The sequence below is a fragment of the Chiloscyllium plagiosum genome, unplaced genomic scaffold (genome assembly GCF_037043375.1).
Source record: "Chiloscyllium plagiosum isolate Xiang-an unplaced genomic scaffold, Cpla_swu_hap1 HiC_scaffold_19, whole genome shotgun sequence".
Classification (NCBI taxonomy): domain Eukaryota; kingdom Metazoa; phylum Chordata; class Chondrichthyes; order Orectolobiformes; family Hemiscylliidae; genus Chiloscyllium; species Chiloscyllium plagiosum.
In genome coordinates, this window is record NW_028270157.1 from 37,358,914 (window position 1) to 37,378,517 (window position 19,604).

Below are 19,604 nucleotides of genomic sequence, written 5' to 3' on the forward strand. Positions count from 1 at the left end.
TGGGAATCTGAACTAAAATCGAATGAATGTGTAAATATTCAACAGGGCCTGGCATCATCTGTGGAGAGTAATGTTTCAGAAGTGTAATGGGGGGCAGACAGACTCTCGGGGTTGGGTGGGGAATCCTGGTCGTGGGTGACGCGCAAGGCCCGGTGTCTCGGATGGTGTCGTTGGGTCCGGGATCGGTCTCCCACTGGCGGCGGCGGCGGGGGGTGAATGTTGGTCTCCGTGTGCCGGGGGGGGAGGGGGAGAGAGGCGCACGGCCCTGTCTCCGGGTCCCGGAAGAGGCGCAGGGCCCGGTCTCTCGGTGGGGGTGGGGGCTGAATGTTGGACTCCGGGTCCCGGAGGAGCCGCAGGGCTCGGCGCCAGGCCGGTCCGATCCGGTCTGGAGGAAGTGACGGCACCGTGCGGTGCGCGGGGTTTCCCGGGGCCCTGTGTCGGACTCGGGACTCGGTGAACAAACGGTAACTAGCGGCTCCGGAAAAGATTGGTTTAGAAGTTGTCTCTGGGTGTTACTGGGAGGGGGCCGCCTGTTTGTGATGCTGCAGCCTCTGACGGACTGGGTTCCTGGAGGCGGCGAGGCTCCGGCCCGAGCTCGGGCCAACGCTGAGAAGCGGCCGTTGGTCCTCACACTATCTGCTGCTCGAGAGCAGCTGCTTCAGCTGGGGAATGGGGGCGCGCGGGGGGGAGCTCGGACAGCATCTGACAGCATCTGACCCACACTCCAAACATTAATTAATTCCCTCTCTGCCTGCAGATGCTGCCAGACCTGCTGAGTTTCTCCAGTTTTTCCATTTATCTCACATTTCCAAAATTCCGCAGTATTTTGCTTTTATTTCCGCGGAACTGAATCCGCATTTCAGCTCCTCCCCCTTCCCTCTATCAACGCTTCAATTAGTTTCTATTTCCCCACCCTCTCCCAATAGTGACAATATGACAGGTCTGTGCTTCAGCAATATCTGTGGGCTTTTATTAGTTTTGGGTCAGTTGAAAAATTGGGAGCAATAGTGTATATGACATTGTGTTTCTGCTGATTAAATTATATTTGTGTTAAACCCAATATCTAAACTTTCAGTCTTTTATTTTTCTTATCATCTCTGCATCAACACCTGCAGAAAAAGTTAAGATCGAGATAATATGCGAATACCATATACAAAAATAAAAACTTTAAAACAATCTCATTCTAATAGATTGTACAGTTACAAGTAGAATGCAGCATTTTGAGTGGTAAAACAGGTCTGAAGGCATAACTTGACCATCTAAATCTTTTATATTTCTGTCGTCTTAAGGAATTTTGCTGGTAGGTGAAGATAGTTATGCTGTATTGTCCATTGCAAAGTTGTAATTTCAGTTGAAATTTAGTGCATTGTTGCCATTGTCTGTTCTCCATTTTCCACAGCCAGATTGCCACCATTGGTTGGCTCTGGCAATGTGGTGTCGTGAAAAGAATGAATAATGAATGCTTTATCCTCTTATTTTTGTTTTGCTCAAAATTTACAGAGCTTTTAAATAGTAACACTATGTAAAAATGATACAATATCAGCCTTGGTCTTGTTTTCTCAACAACCAACAGTAAGCTTTGCCCTCATAATTTGCTGCATCTGTATAATTACATTTTCAGTACAGAAAAACAAATGCCAAGGTGGTTTATAAAGACAAGGGGAAAAATATGAATGTTGAGCCAAAGAAGATTAGGAAGGGCTAATGTTATGAATTTATTTAAAGGAGGGAATTTGGGTTGGGACTTACATGGCTGAAGACATCTCACAATTATCATTTTAAGGGTGATGCACAAGAAATTGGAATTTGAGCATGATATGTTTGGATGGCTATTGAGTAGAAACATTTGAAATGAAAGACAAGGTCAAGGAATGTGTGAACAAAATAAGACTTTTAAAATTGGGGATTTGCGGAACTGAGAGACAGTGTAGATTACCATAGACTGGAGTGAATGGAGAATGGCGCCCAATATAGATAAGGATATATGCAGCAGAGATTTGGATAGCTGAAGTACATTGAGGGTGGCAATTGGAAGGCCATCAAGATTTTTTTGGTCAGGATAAAAATGGACAGAAATAGAGGCAAGTGATATTATGGAGTTAGAAGTAGCAGCTCTTTGTGATGGAGAGTGTGGGGGATCAGAGTTTAACTGGATCAAAGCATGCAATTGAGAAAATAGGTTATAATTCACCAGTGACAGATTCTCGCTTGACTTGGAATCTTCAATAATTCAAACTTAATTTTCTGGGTGTTACTGTGAATAACAAATTAAAAACAAAGTAGTCACATTAAGGGATGTGTACTTTCTTTTCATTTTCCTGTAAACCTTATTGGCCATGAGGAAAGAAGACTGACAAAGGCAAATTTAATGATGAAACCTCCAGGAATACTTCCACAACTTATGTACCAATATACTCCATGTGGACACATTTGAATTGTGTATCCATATCCATAGAGAACTAGGTTAGGAGAGTACGATCTCTTTCCAATTCCTAATTTTACTTTTGGATTTGGAGTTAAATCCCAAAAATGATTCGATTGAAAACTGTACAAACCAGCAAACTGCGGTACCTTCTCAGGAAGAGTCACTCGACCTGAATCATTAACTCTGATTTCTCTCCATAGATGCTGCCAGAGCTTCTGAGCTTTTCCAGCAATTTCTGTTCTTGTTTCTGCGATACCTTATTTAAAACATTTTTTTATGAAGTGTTTTACTACAAAGCATGTCCTAATCAAAATTTGTTGTTTTTAAGATATTTTTAACAAGAAGAGCTTTAGAGTCAAAAGCAAAATGCTGCAGATGCAGGTTTAAAATACAAACAGAAAGTGCTGGAGGAACTTGGTCCTGGCAGCATCTGTGGAGAGAGAAACAAAGTTAATGTTATTAGGCTAATATGACTCCTTTGGAACATGGAACTTAAGAACAATGGTCTTTTCCCTGGGGTGGGGGAGTCCAGAACTAGAGGGCACAGGTTTGGGGTGAGAGGGGAAAGTTTTAAAAGGATCCTAAGGGGCAACGATTTCACACACAGGGTGGTACGTGTATGGAACGAGCTGCCACAGGAAGTGGTGGAGGCTGGTACAATTACAACATTTAAAAGGCATCTGGACGGGTACATAAATAGAAAGGGTTTAGAGGGATATGGGCCAAGTGCTGTCAAATGGGACTAGATTGGGTTGGGATATCTGGTCGGCCTGGACGAGTTGGACCGAAAAGTCTGTTTTTGTGCTGTACATTTATGTGACTCTATAACAATTGAGTATGGAGGTAGCAAGCGTGTGTAAGGGATTTGGCAGTAGAAAGGCTGCAATAGGGTTCTTAGTGAATATAGTAGTGACAGATAGGATATGTGATTGAAAACGTTTTCAATCTTCTGTTGCAAGGTTGAATGCAATAGAAAAATGCAAGCAGTCTAATTAAGCCTTGCAGTGGGGAATGCGATCAGTGGCAAAAAAAAATTATTTTCTAGCAGGAGTTGAAGAATATGGCTTTGCTGTTTCCTAATTTTGAGCTCTGGTCATTTGAGATTCATCCATGACTTTGTGGGAGGGCAGTTAATTCAGTTGTCTAGGTGACTGGATTGTGATGCAGCGAGACACCAACAGCACAGGTTCAGTTTCCACATTGCCTGAGCTCACCTTGAAGATCCCTCTTTTGCCTGAGGCAATCAGGTTAAACCAACACCAGTCATCTCACCCGAACAAGAGAGCAGCCTATGGTCCTCTGGGACTATGGTGACTTTTACTTTGTGTTGAAGTAATCTAGCAGTATTGAAGTTTGGCACATTATAGAGGTAATGACATTAGAGATAGAATAGTTTTGTTGATTGAATTAAGACACAGAGGAACAGTTGTCGGCAAGGACAACCCGACGGATCCAGACAAAAGTAAGTTAGCATAGAAGGCTGATGGCTTGATCATGAACTGTACTGAATGCTGCAGAAACCATGAAGAAGAAAAAGTGCACAGATAGTATGATTTTGTTTAAGAATTTGCATCAGGTATGAGGGGCATGGATAGGATAAATAGGCAGAGTCTTTTCCTTGCGGTCGGGGAGTCCAGAACTAGAGGGCATAGGTTTAGGGTGAGAGGGGAAAGATATAAAAAAGACCTAAAGGGCAACTTTTTCACGCAGAGGGTGGTACGTGTATGGAATGAGCTGCCAGAGGATGTGTTGGAGGCTGGTACTATTGCAACATTTAAGAGGCATTTGGATGGGTATATGAATAGGAAGGGTTTGGAGGGATATGGTCTGGGTGCTGGCAGGTGGGACTAGATTGGGTTGGGATATCTGGTTGGCATGGATGGGTTGGACCGAAAGGTCTGTTTCCATGCTGTACATCTCTATGACTCTAAGTACATATGAACAGGAAAATCCTTGAGATGAATAATAGTGCATCTTGTTAAGATCTACTAACTCAGCAGGGGAGCACTTACTAAGCGATTGGGCAAGTTCATAATGTCTGCTCTGACTACATAAAAATGCTTAGTATTTTAAGTATAAGCATGTCAAGATAAATTCAATGATATTCAATAGTGTAAGCTTGCAGATTGGTGGTAATCTTGCCTTTATTTTGCAAAATGTGGGTTCCAGGCTACTTGCAGGTCTTAAATGCAAAATCTAGGCTGATGCTGCAGCATAGTTCTGATGGAGTGCTGCACTTTTTGAAGTCTTTTGGATTTAATTTTAAACCTGCCTGAGTTGGTGGATGTAAATGATCCCATTACCTGTATACTCTTTGAAAAACAGCATAAGAATTTGCCCAATGTCCTGAACAACATTTGACATCTTTTAAATAAATAAGTTTGTTATCTATTGCTGTGGGATTTGTCTGCAAATTGTCTACATACCAATAGTGCTACACTTCAATCAACTATGAAGCTTTTCGGAACAGCTTGAGAATGTGACTCATGCTAAATAATTGCAACTGTGTTTCAGTTAAGACAAATTCCATCTTTTATAGTTTATTTGGGATTTTACACACAGATCACCTATTTTGAACCACAATCTGAGAAAGAAATCTTCATTCTTGTAGGAAATAGTATGAGATCACTTTGTTATTTAGTAAATCCACCAACATTGATATATTTGATGGAACTATAGATATGAATAACAGTGACAAAAATCTAAAAATGGTCAGCATTTCATACACAGATCATATTACCAAAATTATAATTGTATGTAAATGACAAGCACAGCAGTATCTTTTAAATTGCCAGTTTTTGTTAAACGCAGTCAGTTCATCTTTAACTATAAGTCCAAAAATCACTTTCTGGAATCACAATGTGCAGGTCTGGAAAGTAAAATAAAGCTGGATCATACATTTGATACTATAACATGCTTGGGGGGGAATTTACATCTGATATTCTGACTAGTTTGACTGCAATGAGCTGAACTTCTGAAGAAATTGAGTAGAACATTGAATTACTTGCCAGTAATGCTGATCTTGCTCCTTCTGACTCGCTATTGAGGCAATAATAACTGAAGAACTGAGGTCGCCTTCTATTACAAAGAAGTTCAAAAGAAGCTTCTATATCAGAGCTTTTTAAAAGTCATGGTGGAACAGTAATGAGAGACAAGTGCCAATTCTTCTTTTCAAAAGTGTTGAAGAATTAAGAAATTATTTTTAGATTTAGAAGCAAGATCTATCACAGATGGCAAATACCTAATCATACACAGGAAAGAAGTTGGCCATTCAGCTCATTGAGCTTCCACCACCATTCAGTTAGATTGTGGCTGATCAAACCGCTGCAGGGTTTCTGTAAAGGTTATAACCCATCTATTTGTCCTAGACTTCCACAGTATAGCCTTTACAGGAACCAGCTTGTCAGTTGCACAGTTTCATAGCGAGAAAGCCATCACAGGGACCCACTTGGAAGGTTTGATCTTGCTTATTTACTTAAGAAAACTATGTTTATGATATATCTTTAAATTCATAATAGTACAATGTTACTGTGGATGACATTAATTTTCACTGCATTATTCCTGTATTTTCAGCATTTAATTTGTATGTAGCACCACTTTTCGTCTCAAGCAAATGCTATCCTTATTGCTATGCTAACAGCTTGTGTTTAAATTTTGTATTTTTTACAGTTTGTATCATCAGCATACAATTGATATCAATGCAGCAAATGATTTTAATGCTCATTGTTTCAACTGAGCACTTACAGCCAAGGCACATTATTCAGATACAGATTATAATTTGCTCTATTCTACCACAACAATGCAGTTATTTGTTACCACACAGAATGTGAAATTGCAGGAATAGAGGCTTTGTAAACTGAGTGCTAAAGTGAGGAATATTGTGTAAGTGAGATTTCTCTAGTAAAGTCACATATTGCATTCCTTAGATGCCAGAGTTGAATTCTGAAGAAAGAGGAGAATAACAGCTTTTGAAATGTGATTATGTTGGAGAATACTGAGAATCAGGCGCATGGACAGAAAGACAAATGAGTGGATTAGATTAAAGTTAGAATTTTATAAACCAAAGCGCTTGCAAACGTATAAGTAGAGAAAAATCATCAAGTATGCACATTGGAAACAAAGACATGGTGGCCTTCTCCTGGCAACTGTTGAAGAAGAGATTGAGGGTAAAAGCAGAAGAACTAAAGAAGAAAGAAGTATAAAACAGACTTAGAAAAAAAATGGATGGAGGATAGTATTGAGATGTGGACTGAGGAAGGTTTGAAGAAAGCCAAAGAATTAATACAATGTCAATTATCCCAATGAGGCTGTGAACAAAAAGAACAAAATGGATATATCTGCTAAGTATTTATCATGCTGTACTTCAGATTAGCATTGAGAATTTGATTTTAATCTGTAAAACTGCAAACTAGTTAAGATAAAAATTGAAAATGCTCACAATACTCAGCAGATCTGGCAGTATTTCAGTCCTTTAAAGTTTTAGGTCACTAACCTTTCATTAGGGCTGTTTATTACTTTAAACTCAAGTGAGGGAAGAATCAGGTGAAAGGAGATTTAGAAATCCAGAGAGAAAAGTCAAGACAATATAGATGTGCAGTGACTTAGAGTCATAGAATTTTACAATATTGAAACCGACCTTTCAGTCCAACTCATTCTTGCCCACTAGATTTCCCAAGCTAGTTTCATTTGCCTGCATTTGGCCTATAATCCTCTAAACTTTCCTATCTATGTACCTCTCCAAATGTCTTTTAGATGTTGTAACTGTACCTGCATCTCCTATTTCCTTTGGCAGATCATTTCATATACTTGCCACCCTCTGTGTGAAAAAGGTTACCCCTCAGCTAAAGCAAACTGAGTGGAAAAAGAATGGACAAGAAATTTAATGGTAATAGTTCATTAGAAAATAAGGTCATGGAATGCATAGTAGTAAATAAAAATAAAAGCCTTTTAACTGAATGTTGGTGGCAGGCCACTGATCTCTTCTGGTAAAAAAAAGCCATGGAAACAGATGTAAGCACATCTTTCACCTGCCTTATGGAAAAACCTCTATGTTTATCTGAATGTGAGATATATTCATAAGAGCTAGACACACAAAATCAAGATGAGTTGTTTTGATCTAATTGCCATTACAAATATATAGTTACTTGGCAAGGCTGGTTGAGAAGTAAACATGCAAGGATACACTTCATTTTGAAAAGGCAGAATGAAAAAAAAGAGGAGCAACCCCAATTGGAAAAGATTACTTGGGGGCCAGTAGTGAGAAAGGATCTTGGGTCAGAAGATCAAGAAATAAAACTAGTAAGTGAAGAGATTAGGAATAAGTAGAGCTAGATTCCAACTGTAGTTATGTAGTTGGACAGAGAATTAAGCAAATAAAAAACTTGGAGCTTGTGATAAAGTCAGTGTAGCAATCTTTTGGTAAAACAGTAAATTCATCAATCTTTCTGTAGATTGAATCAAGCAAATTAGCAAAGGTAATTTGGCAAATGAGATGCCAGAATGCTATCTTACCAGTTTTCTGCACAATATGTTTGTGGAAGTAACTAGGGGTAAATCTATTCCAGATCCTAATATTGTGTGGTGAGGCAGGTTTAGTTATCTCATCATAAAAGATCCTCTGTGAAAACACAATATGATTGAATTCCATTATAAGTTTGACATAGCCCAGTTGCGATAAGAATCTTAAACAGATTCAATTACACAGGAATGAATATAGAAATACCCAAGGTTTACTAAAGTGTACGGTGATAAATAATCATTTAAAGAGCAATTTAAAATGTTTATCAAACATACATTTAAAAATAAACAAAAAACTCATCAAGAAAGGTCACGAAGGAAGTTAATGAAAATATTAGATTAAAAGAAGAAGCTGTACTATTGCAAAAGATGACAATAAGCCTGAAGATTGGGAGTGGCTAAGAAACAAGCAAAACACCAGCAAAGAGACTAAGACTGACTAGTAAACTCACTTTCTGCCTGTTAAAGAAAAATTGCTGACATCCCTGACTGGATGGAAACACCAAGAACTTAAAAGATAACTAATATTCTCTACTGCTGACAGTCACAGAAATAAATTGACTGACTCTGGTCTCATTTTAAATCCTTACAACTTAAGGGCATTCAAATGACTCTACATATTCTTTTTTCTCTCTTTTGTATTGCACATTGTCCTTTATAACTTTGAATAAGTGTGGACCAACGAAACTACACAAAGGCCTTCTGCTTGGCATTGTGCTTTTGTTACTTTTCTTGAGCTAGCATGTAATGAATTTGCTCATTTTTGTCTCAGGAAAACCTTGTACACTGTAATTAGCTCCTTAATAGTTTCAGTGAAAACAGTTAACTACATTTTATTTGAATAAATCTGTAGCTGTGTGATGAGAAGAACTTAAAACCTCAGCTGCAATAAACTAGTGATAATGTTATTTAGGGGTTATTTTCTATTCCAAGTTATGTTTTTCTACATCCAATCAGGTATTTATAAAATCATTGACATTCTGGAAGTTGGATAAAATCAACAGAACTAATTGTGATGTTCTATTTTTTTCTCAAAAATTTGACAGAAAATTGAACTGTAAATGGACATTTGCAATCTGGCTTGCACATATAACCTGTAGTAACATGTCCAGGTTGCTTGTTTTGTGTTGTGGTGCATCTTTTAAAAAATTGTGCTCTCAATCTGTTCTTGTTGCAAGATATTTTCTAATCAACCTGTTCGGAGATGTTATTACACACCTCTGGAGGTTGGACTTGAACGCAGGACTCCTTGGTCCAGTGGCAGGGTCACTGCCGCTGTATTGTAGGATCTCCTGACTCACTTGCACCAAAGGTATTAGACAAAATGGTAGACAACTGATTGAAGGCAGACGTCTATCGTTTAGGACCACGGAAGGAGGAACGGCCATTGTTTTGCAAATGTGGAAGATAAGGGGTGTCTAGAGCCTGGAAGTAAAGGTAACTCCGTTCGGGAGAACAAAAGGTCCGGGGACCCTAAGTAAGAGAGTAGGTTTTGTTTATTCCCAGTGCCAGGGAGGTAATTAGCAGCTACAACCAAGTGATATCTGGGCATTATTGTTTCCCAGATACACTGATGAAACATAAATCTGTACAGTAGCAGATTTCAAGCATGCATGTATAAATACAAATGAGCTAGGTGACAGTAAGATTTTAATAGTGGCATCAGTGTTTTGCAAGAAGGTGGGAGGGCTTTTTCGATAACCGGGAAGTTAAGAATTCTTGCTGTATGTAGGGCATGTGGAAGTTCTGGGAAGATGCTAGTTCTGAAGAATTGAAAGGGAGGGATGATCTTGCTGAGGATAATAGTGTGGGACAGTTGTGGACAGGAAGGTGATGCACGTTTTTGTAGTGAGAACACTGTATTCACTGTCATAACCTGGGAGCTGACTACAAAGTATTTTAAATATTTATGGTGTTTCTTTATTTTGTTGTCTCATATCATCACTTCCACTCACATTTCTTTATATTATAACAACATAAGACTGCTTGTATTGTAATATATATTCAATGTCATGACTAGCAGCAATAAAGAGGTTTTGAGTGATGTTGCAGAGAACTTATGTTGTAATTTTGTTTTGTCAGATAATGGCACGTAGTTTTGGCAAACGTTACCTCAAGGCATTTGTTAGTGGTTTCTTTGTCGCTGTTCCTGTTACTGTGACATTTCTGGATCGTGTGGCATACATTGCAAGAGTGGAGGGTGCATCAATGCAGGTACAGTAGACAAATTTTGCTTTGTGCTCATACGAGGCAAACTGTAAGAATACGATGAAATTGAGCATATTTGCTTCTGTACAACTACTGGTCATTTCATTATGATTGTGCTTAATGTATATTTCGGTCTCGTGCTTCAAGTGCAGAAGTTCAACAGTTGAATACACTTCAGTTATTGGAATTTTGTAATACAGCTTGTTTAGCCATTTTTAACAACTGATTATGCCTATTTTCCTCCAGGAATTCTTGGCTATTAATTGTAGTAATCAAGACCAAATAAAATGTAATCCTTTTGTTTCTTTTATCAATTATGAATTTAATTTGTGAAAATATGAAAAAAAACAATTTAGTTTGAAAAATGCACATGTGCATAAATGCTGAATAATTGCTTAATCACAGTATTTCTGGAAACTCTTTGTGTACCCGATTCAGTTGTTAAAATGGTTTCTGGTGTCATAAGTGTGTAGAATATTTTATCATTCTTATGGCTATCAGGCTATCATTGGGATTTAGGCACTTATTATTTATTTATTTTACCCAATGCAGAGAGTACAAACCATAATTCAGGGCATCCAAAGCAGCTTGGAGCGCCAAATGGGATTGATAAGTGCCTTGGAATAGTGAATGCATCAAAGGATACTTAGGGAAGTAAGGGTGGAAATTATGGAGGCACCAGTCAAAATTGTCCAATCCTCCTTAGATACAGGGGTGGAGAATTGCAAATGTTTCATACTTATTCAAAATTTGATGCAAAGAAACTATAGGCCAATCTTTTAGAAATAATGATATAGATAATAGAAATTATAAATTAATATTGTAGAACAGAGGGGCCTAGTGGTGCATGTACAAAATTCTTTGAAGTTTGTGTCATTTATAGACAGAGTGGTTAAAAAGGCGTTTGGCATGTTGCCTTCATTGCTTAGTCCTTTGAGTATAGGAGTTGGGAAGTCATGTTGAGGTTGTACAGGACAATGGTGAGGCTTCTTCTGGAGTACTGTGTCCAGTTCTGGTCGCCCAGTTATAGGAAGGAAATTATTAAGCTGTAGAGGGAAGAGATTTACCAGGATGTTGCTGCGTATGGAAGGCTTGAATTATAAAGATAGGCTGGAACTTTTTTCACTGAAGTGTAGGAGGTTGACAGGTGATCTTATAGGGTTTATAAAATAATGAGAGGTACAGCTACAGCTAATGGTGGTTTTCTTTTCCCTAGGATGGGGAATTTCAGGACTGGGGGCACATTTTTACGGTGAGAGGAGAAAGATTAAAAAAAATATGAAGAGAAATGTTTTTACATGGAGGGTGGTTAGTGTGTGGAATCAACTTCCAGAAGAAGTGATAGATATGGGTACAATTACCATGTTTAAAAGAGATTTGGATAAGTACACGAATAGGAAAGGTTTGAAGGGTTATGGGTCAGGAGCAGGCAGGTGGGACTAGTTTAGTTTGGGATTACGTTCGGATTGGTTGGACCCAAGGGTCTGTTTCTGTGCTGTATGAATCTATGACAATGAGTCACTTGAGCAATGGTGAGGAGGATATGATAATGAGTAGTCAGAGGTACAATCTACATCAGTGGCTCTGGTGAGGAAACTGAGTCCATTGTACCTAAGTTTGCTGACGGAATAAAATTAGTTGAGAAATTAAGAATTGACGACATTACAAAGGCAAAACAGACGTTCTCAATTAGTGGACAAGAACTTAGCAGATGGAACATAATACAGAGAGCAATATGTATTTAGAAATGGATGCTCAGTATCATCAGCAAAGTGAGAGGGGAACGAGGCACCTCAACCTCACTTCTGGTGCTACTTCAACTTGAGCTAGGATGGTGCCAGCAGGCACCCACAGGTAGGAGGAGCAACTGGCAGGGACTCCAGGACCTCCCTCCAAACTATCAAGAGGTTCCTTCCCTCTCCGCCTTCCTTTTGCTCGTGACTCCATTGTTTGCAGCAGCTGAAGCCAAGGACGGTATGCCTACATCTGTTCAGGAAACTCTCAAGGTCGTAAGCCCTCAAAGGGCACTTGCCAAATTTTTAATTGTCATTGGGGTGTAGCACTCACCAAAAACTGTCCTCTACCCAGATGGAAGGGCAGTACCTAGATGTTGTGGTAGGCAATGGGAAGAAATTATATTTTGAGGGCACATTGGTGGCACAGCTTTGTAATCAATTCATATACTTTTCACCAATGTAGACAGAAAAACCACATGAACAGTTCAAACGTTTGCTGTAGTCTCATTTCCCCACTGGAGGATGACATGTTTGAAATGAAAGCATGGAACATCTTCCCCCATGACAACGGGATGCTTTTTTTCTATCAGAAAACCTTTGATTATCTCACACCATCAGCAATGTGTGTCTAAAGTTGCTCTCATCACCGAGTGAACCATTGACCAGTTTGGGGATAGCAGTCAAGAGTCAAGATTAGAGTGGTGCTGCAAAAGCACAGCAGGTCAGGCAGCATCTGAGGTCTTGACTTTGATCTCCAGCATTTACAGTCCGCACTTTCGCCAATATCAGTCAAGATTCTAGTGATAGCTTTCAAGGGCGCTTACTTTGTCCGACACATTCCCTTTGTCGTTCAAAAGGGATGATACTGGGGTTAGCCACAAAGTAGGTCCCACACAGCCAATTAATGGACAGTGACATTTGACTGGTATCTACAGGGTGCCCGAGGACAAGTTTTTAATGCCATAGCCTCTACAACACTACCAAATGCTCTCAGCATATGGGGCAAGGAATTTCTAGCTGAAATGTGATTCTCTGTGTTCCTTAGTAGGCAAGCATTTCCACTTGCACAGCCATGGTGTTGGAAGCAAGGTCACTGGGACCACTTTGTCCAAGGTATTTGGCCTCCATTTTGCAAGAGACATAGCCCATGTTGTTTTTGCACTCCATAATCCCCTGTTCACAGGGGAGTACCCCTACAATGTAGCTGCTGCCGATGCATTTTTAAAAATTCATTCGCAGGATGAAGGCCCCACCAGCATTTAGTGCCGATCTTCGAGGGCTGTTAGAGTCAGCCAAGTATAGTGTATGTAAGGATGGCAGTTTCCTTCCCTAAAGGAAATTAGTGACCCAGATGGGTTTTACTAACACTGGTTAGTTTTTGAAGAAACTCAACATCCACCAGAGGAAATAATCCATGATTGAAAAAGAACTATTGAGTTCGATACGGGCCTTCTAACATTTTAATGTATTCAAAGTTTGTGAGAAGATTTGTAGCTCGGGTGCTCGTTGCTGTGGTTCTGTTCGCCGAGCTGGAAGTTTTTGTTGCAAACGTTTCGTCCCCTCTCTAGGTGACATCCTCGGTGCTTGGGAGCCTCCTGTGAAGCGCTTCACAGGAGGCTCAAGCACTGAGGATGTCACCTAGACAGGGGACAAAACGTTTGCAACAAAAACTTCCAGCTCGGCGAACAGAACCACAGCATTTTAATGTATTCGTCACAAACAATGTGTCGGAGATGGTTGTGTACACGTATCACAACCTTCTTGCATTCTTTGAACGCTTTAAAGGCAAGAATGTGAGACTATTTCACTGGAGTCTTAGGTTACGGACTTTTAATTTACAAATCACACATGTTGCAGATCGTAAGAAAGTAATTGCAGATGTATTATCATGGATTTAACTGATAAAGTATAGATAAGATTGGTATCTATTCAATGTTATATATGTGGGAAGAAATTAATATGAACTTAGATGAAAGTTATGTGTATGTCATGATAATGTGGTTTAGGAATAGAGAAAAAAAGTGAAGCCATCTTTTCTTTCTGATGGTTCTTTTCTTCTCTTAAGGGGGAAGTGTTATCAGGTGTAGATGTGCACTCTACCCTTAAAAGAGAGGAAGCTAGTAAGGACTAGCATAGTCATCACGCAATAAGTCCAATTTGATGATGTAACTGGCTTGCCAACCTTTCTCGAAACAGTCCTCCAATCTCAGTATTGGTGATGAGTCCGATTTTGTTATGGCGTTGACCTTCCGATAATCCACATAAAATCATTGAGTCCTGTCTGGTTTGGGAACGAGGATGGTCGGCGAATTCCACTCACTCTGGCTTGGTTCGATGATATCCTCGTTGAGCATGGCCTCCACTTCCTTCTTTTCCTGTCTGGCTTTCAAAGGACTGAGCCGATAGGGATATTGCTTTTTTTGGAACAGTATTCCCTATGTCTACTTCATGTGCAATAGCATTAGTCCTCTCCATTTGATTCCTGCATATATCCTCATACTGAAGTAACAAATCTTTCAACTGCATACTATGCTCCAGAGACAGATAGTTTACTAACCTGTCCCAATCCTCAAGGAATTATTCATTTTTAAACATATTTTGAGGCACATCAAGATCCACAATATCTGGATTTGATTCCTCACTCTTCAGGGCAGTAACTAACACCTGTTTCTCCAGTTCTTTCTCTCTAGTATAATACGGTTTCAACATGACATATCCAATACAGTATTTTTCTATTGGTATCTTTACTAGATAGTCCACCTGACTCAACTTTTTCTCAATTTGATAGGGACCATTAAATCTGGCTTTGAAAGGATCTTCTATCACTGGTAACAGTACTAACAGGTCATCCCCTGAGGAAAACATCCGAATCTTAGAGGTTTTATCTGCCACCTGCTTCATTCTATGCTGTGCCCTCTTTAGGTGCTGTTTAACTAACTCACCTAATCAATTTAATCTGTCCCTCATCTCTGATACACAATCTAAGTGTGAGATCTCCGACTTTGGTCCTGTCAATTTTTCTTTAATTAATTTCAAAGGGCCTCTCATACATCATGCCCGAGTATTAACTTGAAGGAAGTGAACTGAATAGATTCATTTGGGGCATCTCTAATGGCAAACAATACGAATGGGATACCTTTATCCCAATCATTCAGGTAATCCTGCTAGTGTGCTGTCAACATGTTTTTCAAGGTCTGATGTCACCTTTCTAAAGCTCCCTGGGATTCATGATGATACACATTGGATTTAAAGTGGTGTATACTTAAGCTATCCACAATCTCCTTAAACAGCCTAGCAGTAAAATTTGACCCTTAGTCTGTCTGAATCGCTCTTGGTAGCCCATACCATGTGAAGAAAGCTACTAACTCCTCTACTACCCTTTTTGCCTTGATATTTCCTAAGGGAATTGCCTCAGGTAATCTGGTCGACACATCCATTATGGTTAACAAGTACTGGTTCCGACTTTTAGTTCTCAAGGAGGGGACCTACACAATCAATTAGAACTTTCGTGAAAGTCTCTTCAAATGTGGGAATTGGCAACAAAGGTACCGCCTGTGGCTTAGCTACCATTTGGCATGTATGACACATACGGCAAAAGTTAACCACATCTTTGTGCATTCCAGGCCAATAAAAATGTTTTTGTGCCTTAGCCTGAGTTGTTTGTATCCCTAGGTGACCTCCTACAGTTCATGTGGTACCCATAATACTTCCTGTCTGTATGCTACCAGCAAAACAACCTGGTGCATTTCAGCCCATTTCTCCTCTGCACTAACTTGCCATGGTCTCCATTTCTCACTTAGAGTTCTATCTTTCACATAGTAATCTTCAGGAATATTTTCTACCTCCTTTTCAGAGTACGTATCCACATATATATCTTTTAGCGTCTTGTCTTTCTGTTGCAAGTCCCTTAGCCTTTCAGGACTAAGCACTTCTGCCTGACCCTCTGCCTGTTCAGGTTTTCCCTGCACCATTTCTCTTTAGTTTTTGCTTCCTGCTGTGACTTATGATAGTGGGATCTGGTTACTACACAATCTAGGAAACTATCAGATATTTTTCTTTTAACTCCTCAGTTTCTTGGTCTTCCTTGGGCTTTTCCACAACAAGATGTGTCACTCCCACCTTGGACCCTGCTAAATCTTTCCCAAGAATAAACTGGATTCCTGGAACTGACACTCTGCAATCACTCCCACTATTACTTCCCCAGTCTTGAGTTGGCATTCCAACCTGATCTTACACAGGGGAATGCTAAATTTCTGTTAATCTAGCCCACAAATGACACTCTCAGGTAACAGATCAGAAAAAGTGCAAATTCGTTCAGTTTTACTTTTAGAAACTGGTTAGATCGTGTATCTCTCAAAATTATAACTTCTTGCCCTTCTCCCCTTGTTCTTTCTGAGTAAACGTTACCCACACAGACAAATTCTTTATAGAAATCAGGCACTAACTCCATACCCAGCCTCTGCCTAGGCTGTACATGCTCCTGCAGCTCCTTGGCTCTTCTTGGGGTTTCCTTTACTACTTTCACTAATGCCACTGGCTTAGCTTCTTTGACCACATCTTTTCCCACAGTGCCTTTCTTTAACAACCAGCACTTTGACTTTACGTATCCCACTTTCTGGCAGTGAAAACTCCTTTTCCAAGTGCCCTTTTTGAACCACCAACGCTGTAATTCTCTGTGTCCCATTCCATTACAGTGAAAACACTGAGGCTTTTCATCTCCTTTTCACCCTGTAAGGATTCTTTAATCTGTGGTAAACTCTTATCAGTGTTCATTGTTTCATAGTATAGGTTCTCCCCTTCTCCCAAATTCTGTCCCTCATAGGACGAAATTCTGGCAGGAAGCTTGTGTTATGCACCAACATGTATTCATCTGCTAACTCTGCTGCCCATCTCACTTCTTGAACTGTCTATTCATTCACATGAATTCCACCATTTCTAGAAGTGAGTTTTAAAGCTCCTCCAGCAGAATAATCTCTCTTAGAGCCTCATAGGTCTTATCTATCTTTAAGGCCCACACCTTTTTATCAAAGTGACTATGTTTAATTCTTTCGAACGCAACATACATCTGACCTGGTTCCTTCTTTATGTTTCTGAACTGCTGTCTATCCACTAGTGGTACCTGTTCATAAGCTCTTAAAATAGCTTGTTTGACCTCTTCATAATCTCTTGACCCCTCATCTGACAGCACAGCAAATACCTCACTCGCTGTGCCTACCAGTTTAGTCTGAACTAGCTTTACCCATAAATCCTCAAACCACCTCATCTGCCTAGCCAATTTTCCAAATGAAATAAAGAAGGCTTCAACATCTTTCTCATCAAAATGTAGCAGAGTTTTGACGTATTTGTATATGTCACTACCATCTCTTTTAATCTACATCCTGTTAACTTGACTTTGCTGACTAAGTTGAAATGTCTCAAATTCATATTCTCTCTTGTTGCTCAACCATAAACCTTCTCTCACTCTCTTTCTTCTCTTTCTCTCTCCCTTTGTTCATCTTCTAACTCCACTTTCCTCAATTGTAATTTAAGTTTTTCTGACTTGACTGCACTTCTCTATTTCTCTGACACACCTAAGTGTTCGAGTAATTCCCTTACAATTTCAGCTTTACTTTTGTCCTTGGTTAAACCCAATTCTAACTTCTTTGCTAATTCTAAGAATATGGGCTTTTTTGTTTCTTTGTAAACTTTCTTGGCAAATTTGGGAATCATCTTCAAATCCTAGAACCTCTTTAGCCATTTTAAGAGCCTTTTCTCTCATTTTTAATTTAACTAACTACAAGTAACCAAAATTAAACCATCTGTCTCACCGATGTTAGAAAAATACACAACACCAGGTTATAGTCCAACAGGTTTATTTGGAAGCACTAGCTTTCGGAGCACTGCTCCTTCAGGTGGTTGTTCATGAAGGAGCAGCGCTCTGAAATCTAGTGCTTCCAAATAAACCTGTAGGACTATAACCTGGTGTTGTGTGATTTTTAATTTTGTACATCCCACTCCAACACGGCATCTCCAAATAATATCTCACCTACGTTTTACTTAAAGATCTAGGACACTAACTGGCAAGTGTTTAAATCTACTGGGCTTTTCTTGTACCTCAAATCTGTCCAAATCTCAGACTGGATCTGTCTAAACCTATTGAAATCACGATTCTGAGACCCAAGCAGTTCAAATCCCAGCAAAGAGCCCCCAAACTGCTATGACACCGAGTAAACCCCTCTGCTAACTTAAACCTGACATACAGAGAAGCTTATCTCGTGCTGTAATCTGTTAAATTTTGAGAGGCAAAGAAGTATCCCAGAGGTCACTATTTAAAATAAAAATTAGCAAGTTTCTTCTTTAAGTCCAAAAGAGAACATTAAACAACTATTTGCAATTCCTTTCGCTTAAATCTATCTTTTTCCCCCAGTCTGCAATGCTGGCTGGATTAAAAAAACCCTGATTAATAATTACAAAAAAATTAATCACGGTTCAAAACCAGTCAGCTTTGTCGATTTTCCCTTGTAAATTTTCTTCTGTAGATTTTTCTCAAGGTCTTCAGTGTTCTCGCACAGATTTCTTATGGACAGGTACATTTCAGAGAGCTGTTTGGTTAGCAGTCTATGCTTGTTGGTGTTGTTGACAGTTCTCCCCCTAACTGTTCAAAAAGTCTGGTTTTATACCCCAAAACATCGGATTATTTCATTGGTTTGAAGTCATCAAAACATTAAATTCAAATTCAAAATTGCATATTTTAAACTGATTGGTTGAAATTCAATTTATTTTTTCCCTATGGCAATGCAACTCCAGCTATTTGTTTCAACCTAGTGTTACATTTTAAATTGTTCAGGACACTCTGTGCTTTTAGTCAGTCTTTGCTAGCTTCCTCCCTCTCTTGAATGTACAGTACACACTTACGCCTTCATAATGCCAAGGATCCCAAATATGTCTTTAACAGCTTTCCCAAATTGGTCTGATACCTTCAAAAACTGTGTACATGTACCTCCCAGTTGTCTCAGTTCTTGTACACCTATCAAAAAGTGTATATTTCCCACTTTTCCTCATAAAATTCTATCTGTACCCTGACTTCCCATTTTGCCAGTGGTTTTATGTTCTTGCTGAAGTCTCATAGTTTACTACCTTTCTGAATTTTGTATCAGCAACAAACTTTAAAATTATGCATTGTCTGCCAAGTTCGGATCATTATCATTAATCAAAAAAGTAGACTCCTAATGTTGACTACTGGGGAGCACCACTAAATACCTATCCATAACTGGAATTCTAAATGGATTGAGCAGTTCAAAAAGCCAGCTCCGACCGCATCTCAAGGGCAGTTAGGATTGGGCAATTAATGCTGGCCCACCCAGTGAAAAGCGCTCACATCTGCATGAATAATACATTTTTAAAATACTGACTTCTTTGGAATATAGGAGTAAGTGAGGACTGCAGATGCTGGAGATCAGAACTGAAAATGTGTTGCTGGAAAAGCGCAGCAGGTCAGGCAGCATCCAAGGAGCAGGAGAATCGACGTTTCGGTCCTGAGCCCTTCTTCAGGAATGAGGAAAGTGTGCCAAGCAGGCTAAGATAAAAGGGAGGGAGGAGGGACTTGGGGGAGGGGCGTTGGAAATGTGATAGGTGGAAGGATGTTAAGGTGAGGTGAGGTGAGTGGGGGTGGGCGCGGAGAGGTCAGGAAGAAGATTGCAGGTTAGGAAGGTGGTGCTGAGTTCGAGGGTTGGGACTGA

The 19,604-nt window shown here is 39.7% G+C and overlaps 1 protein-coding gene across 2 annotated transcripts in view; it reads left to right on the top strand.

Moving 5' to 3' along the window:
* Positions 1–325: 325 nt before the first annotated feature.
* immp2l (inner mitochondrial membrane peptidase subunit 2) overlaps positions 326–19,604 on the top strand; it is a 532,661-nt gene continuing 513,382 nt past the window's right edge. Inside the window, exons 1-3 of one of the 2 annotated variants that reach the window (XM_043709513.2) lie at positions 357–464; positions 7,218–7,310; positions 10,025–10,156. In XM_043709513.2, coding sequence (XP_043565448.1) covers positions 7,308–7,310; positions 10,025–10,156 — 135 coding nt within the window. In that variant the 5' untranslated portion in view covers positions 357–464; positions 7,218–7,307. Of the gene's footprint in view, positions 465–7,217; positions 7,311–10,024; positions 10,157–19,604 lie in introns of both variants that reach the window. The other variant, XM_043709514.2, reaches the window with a different exon arrangement.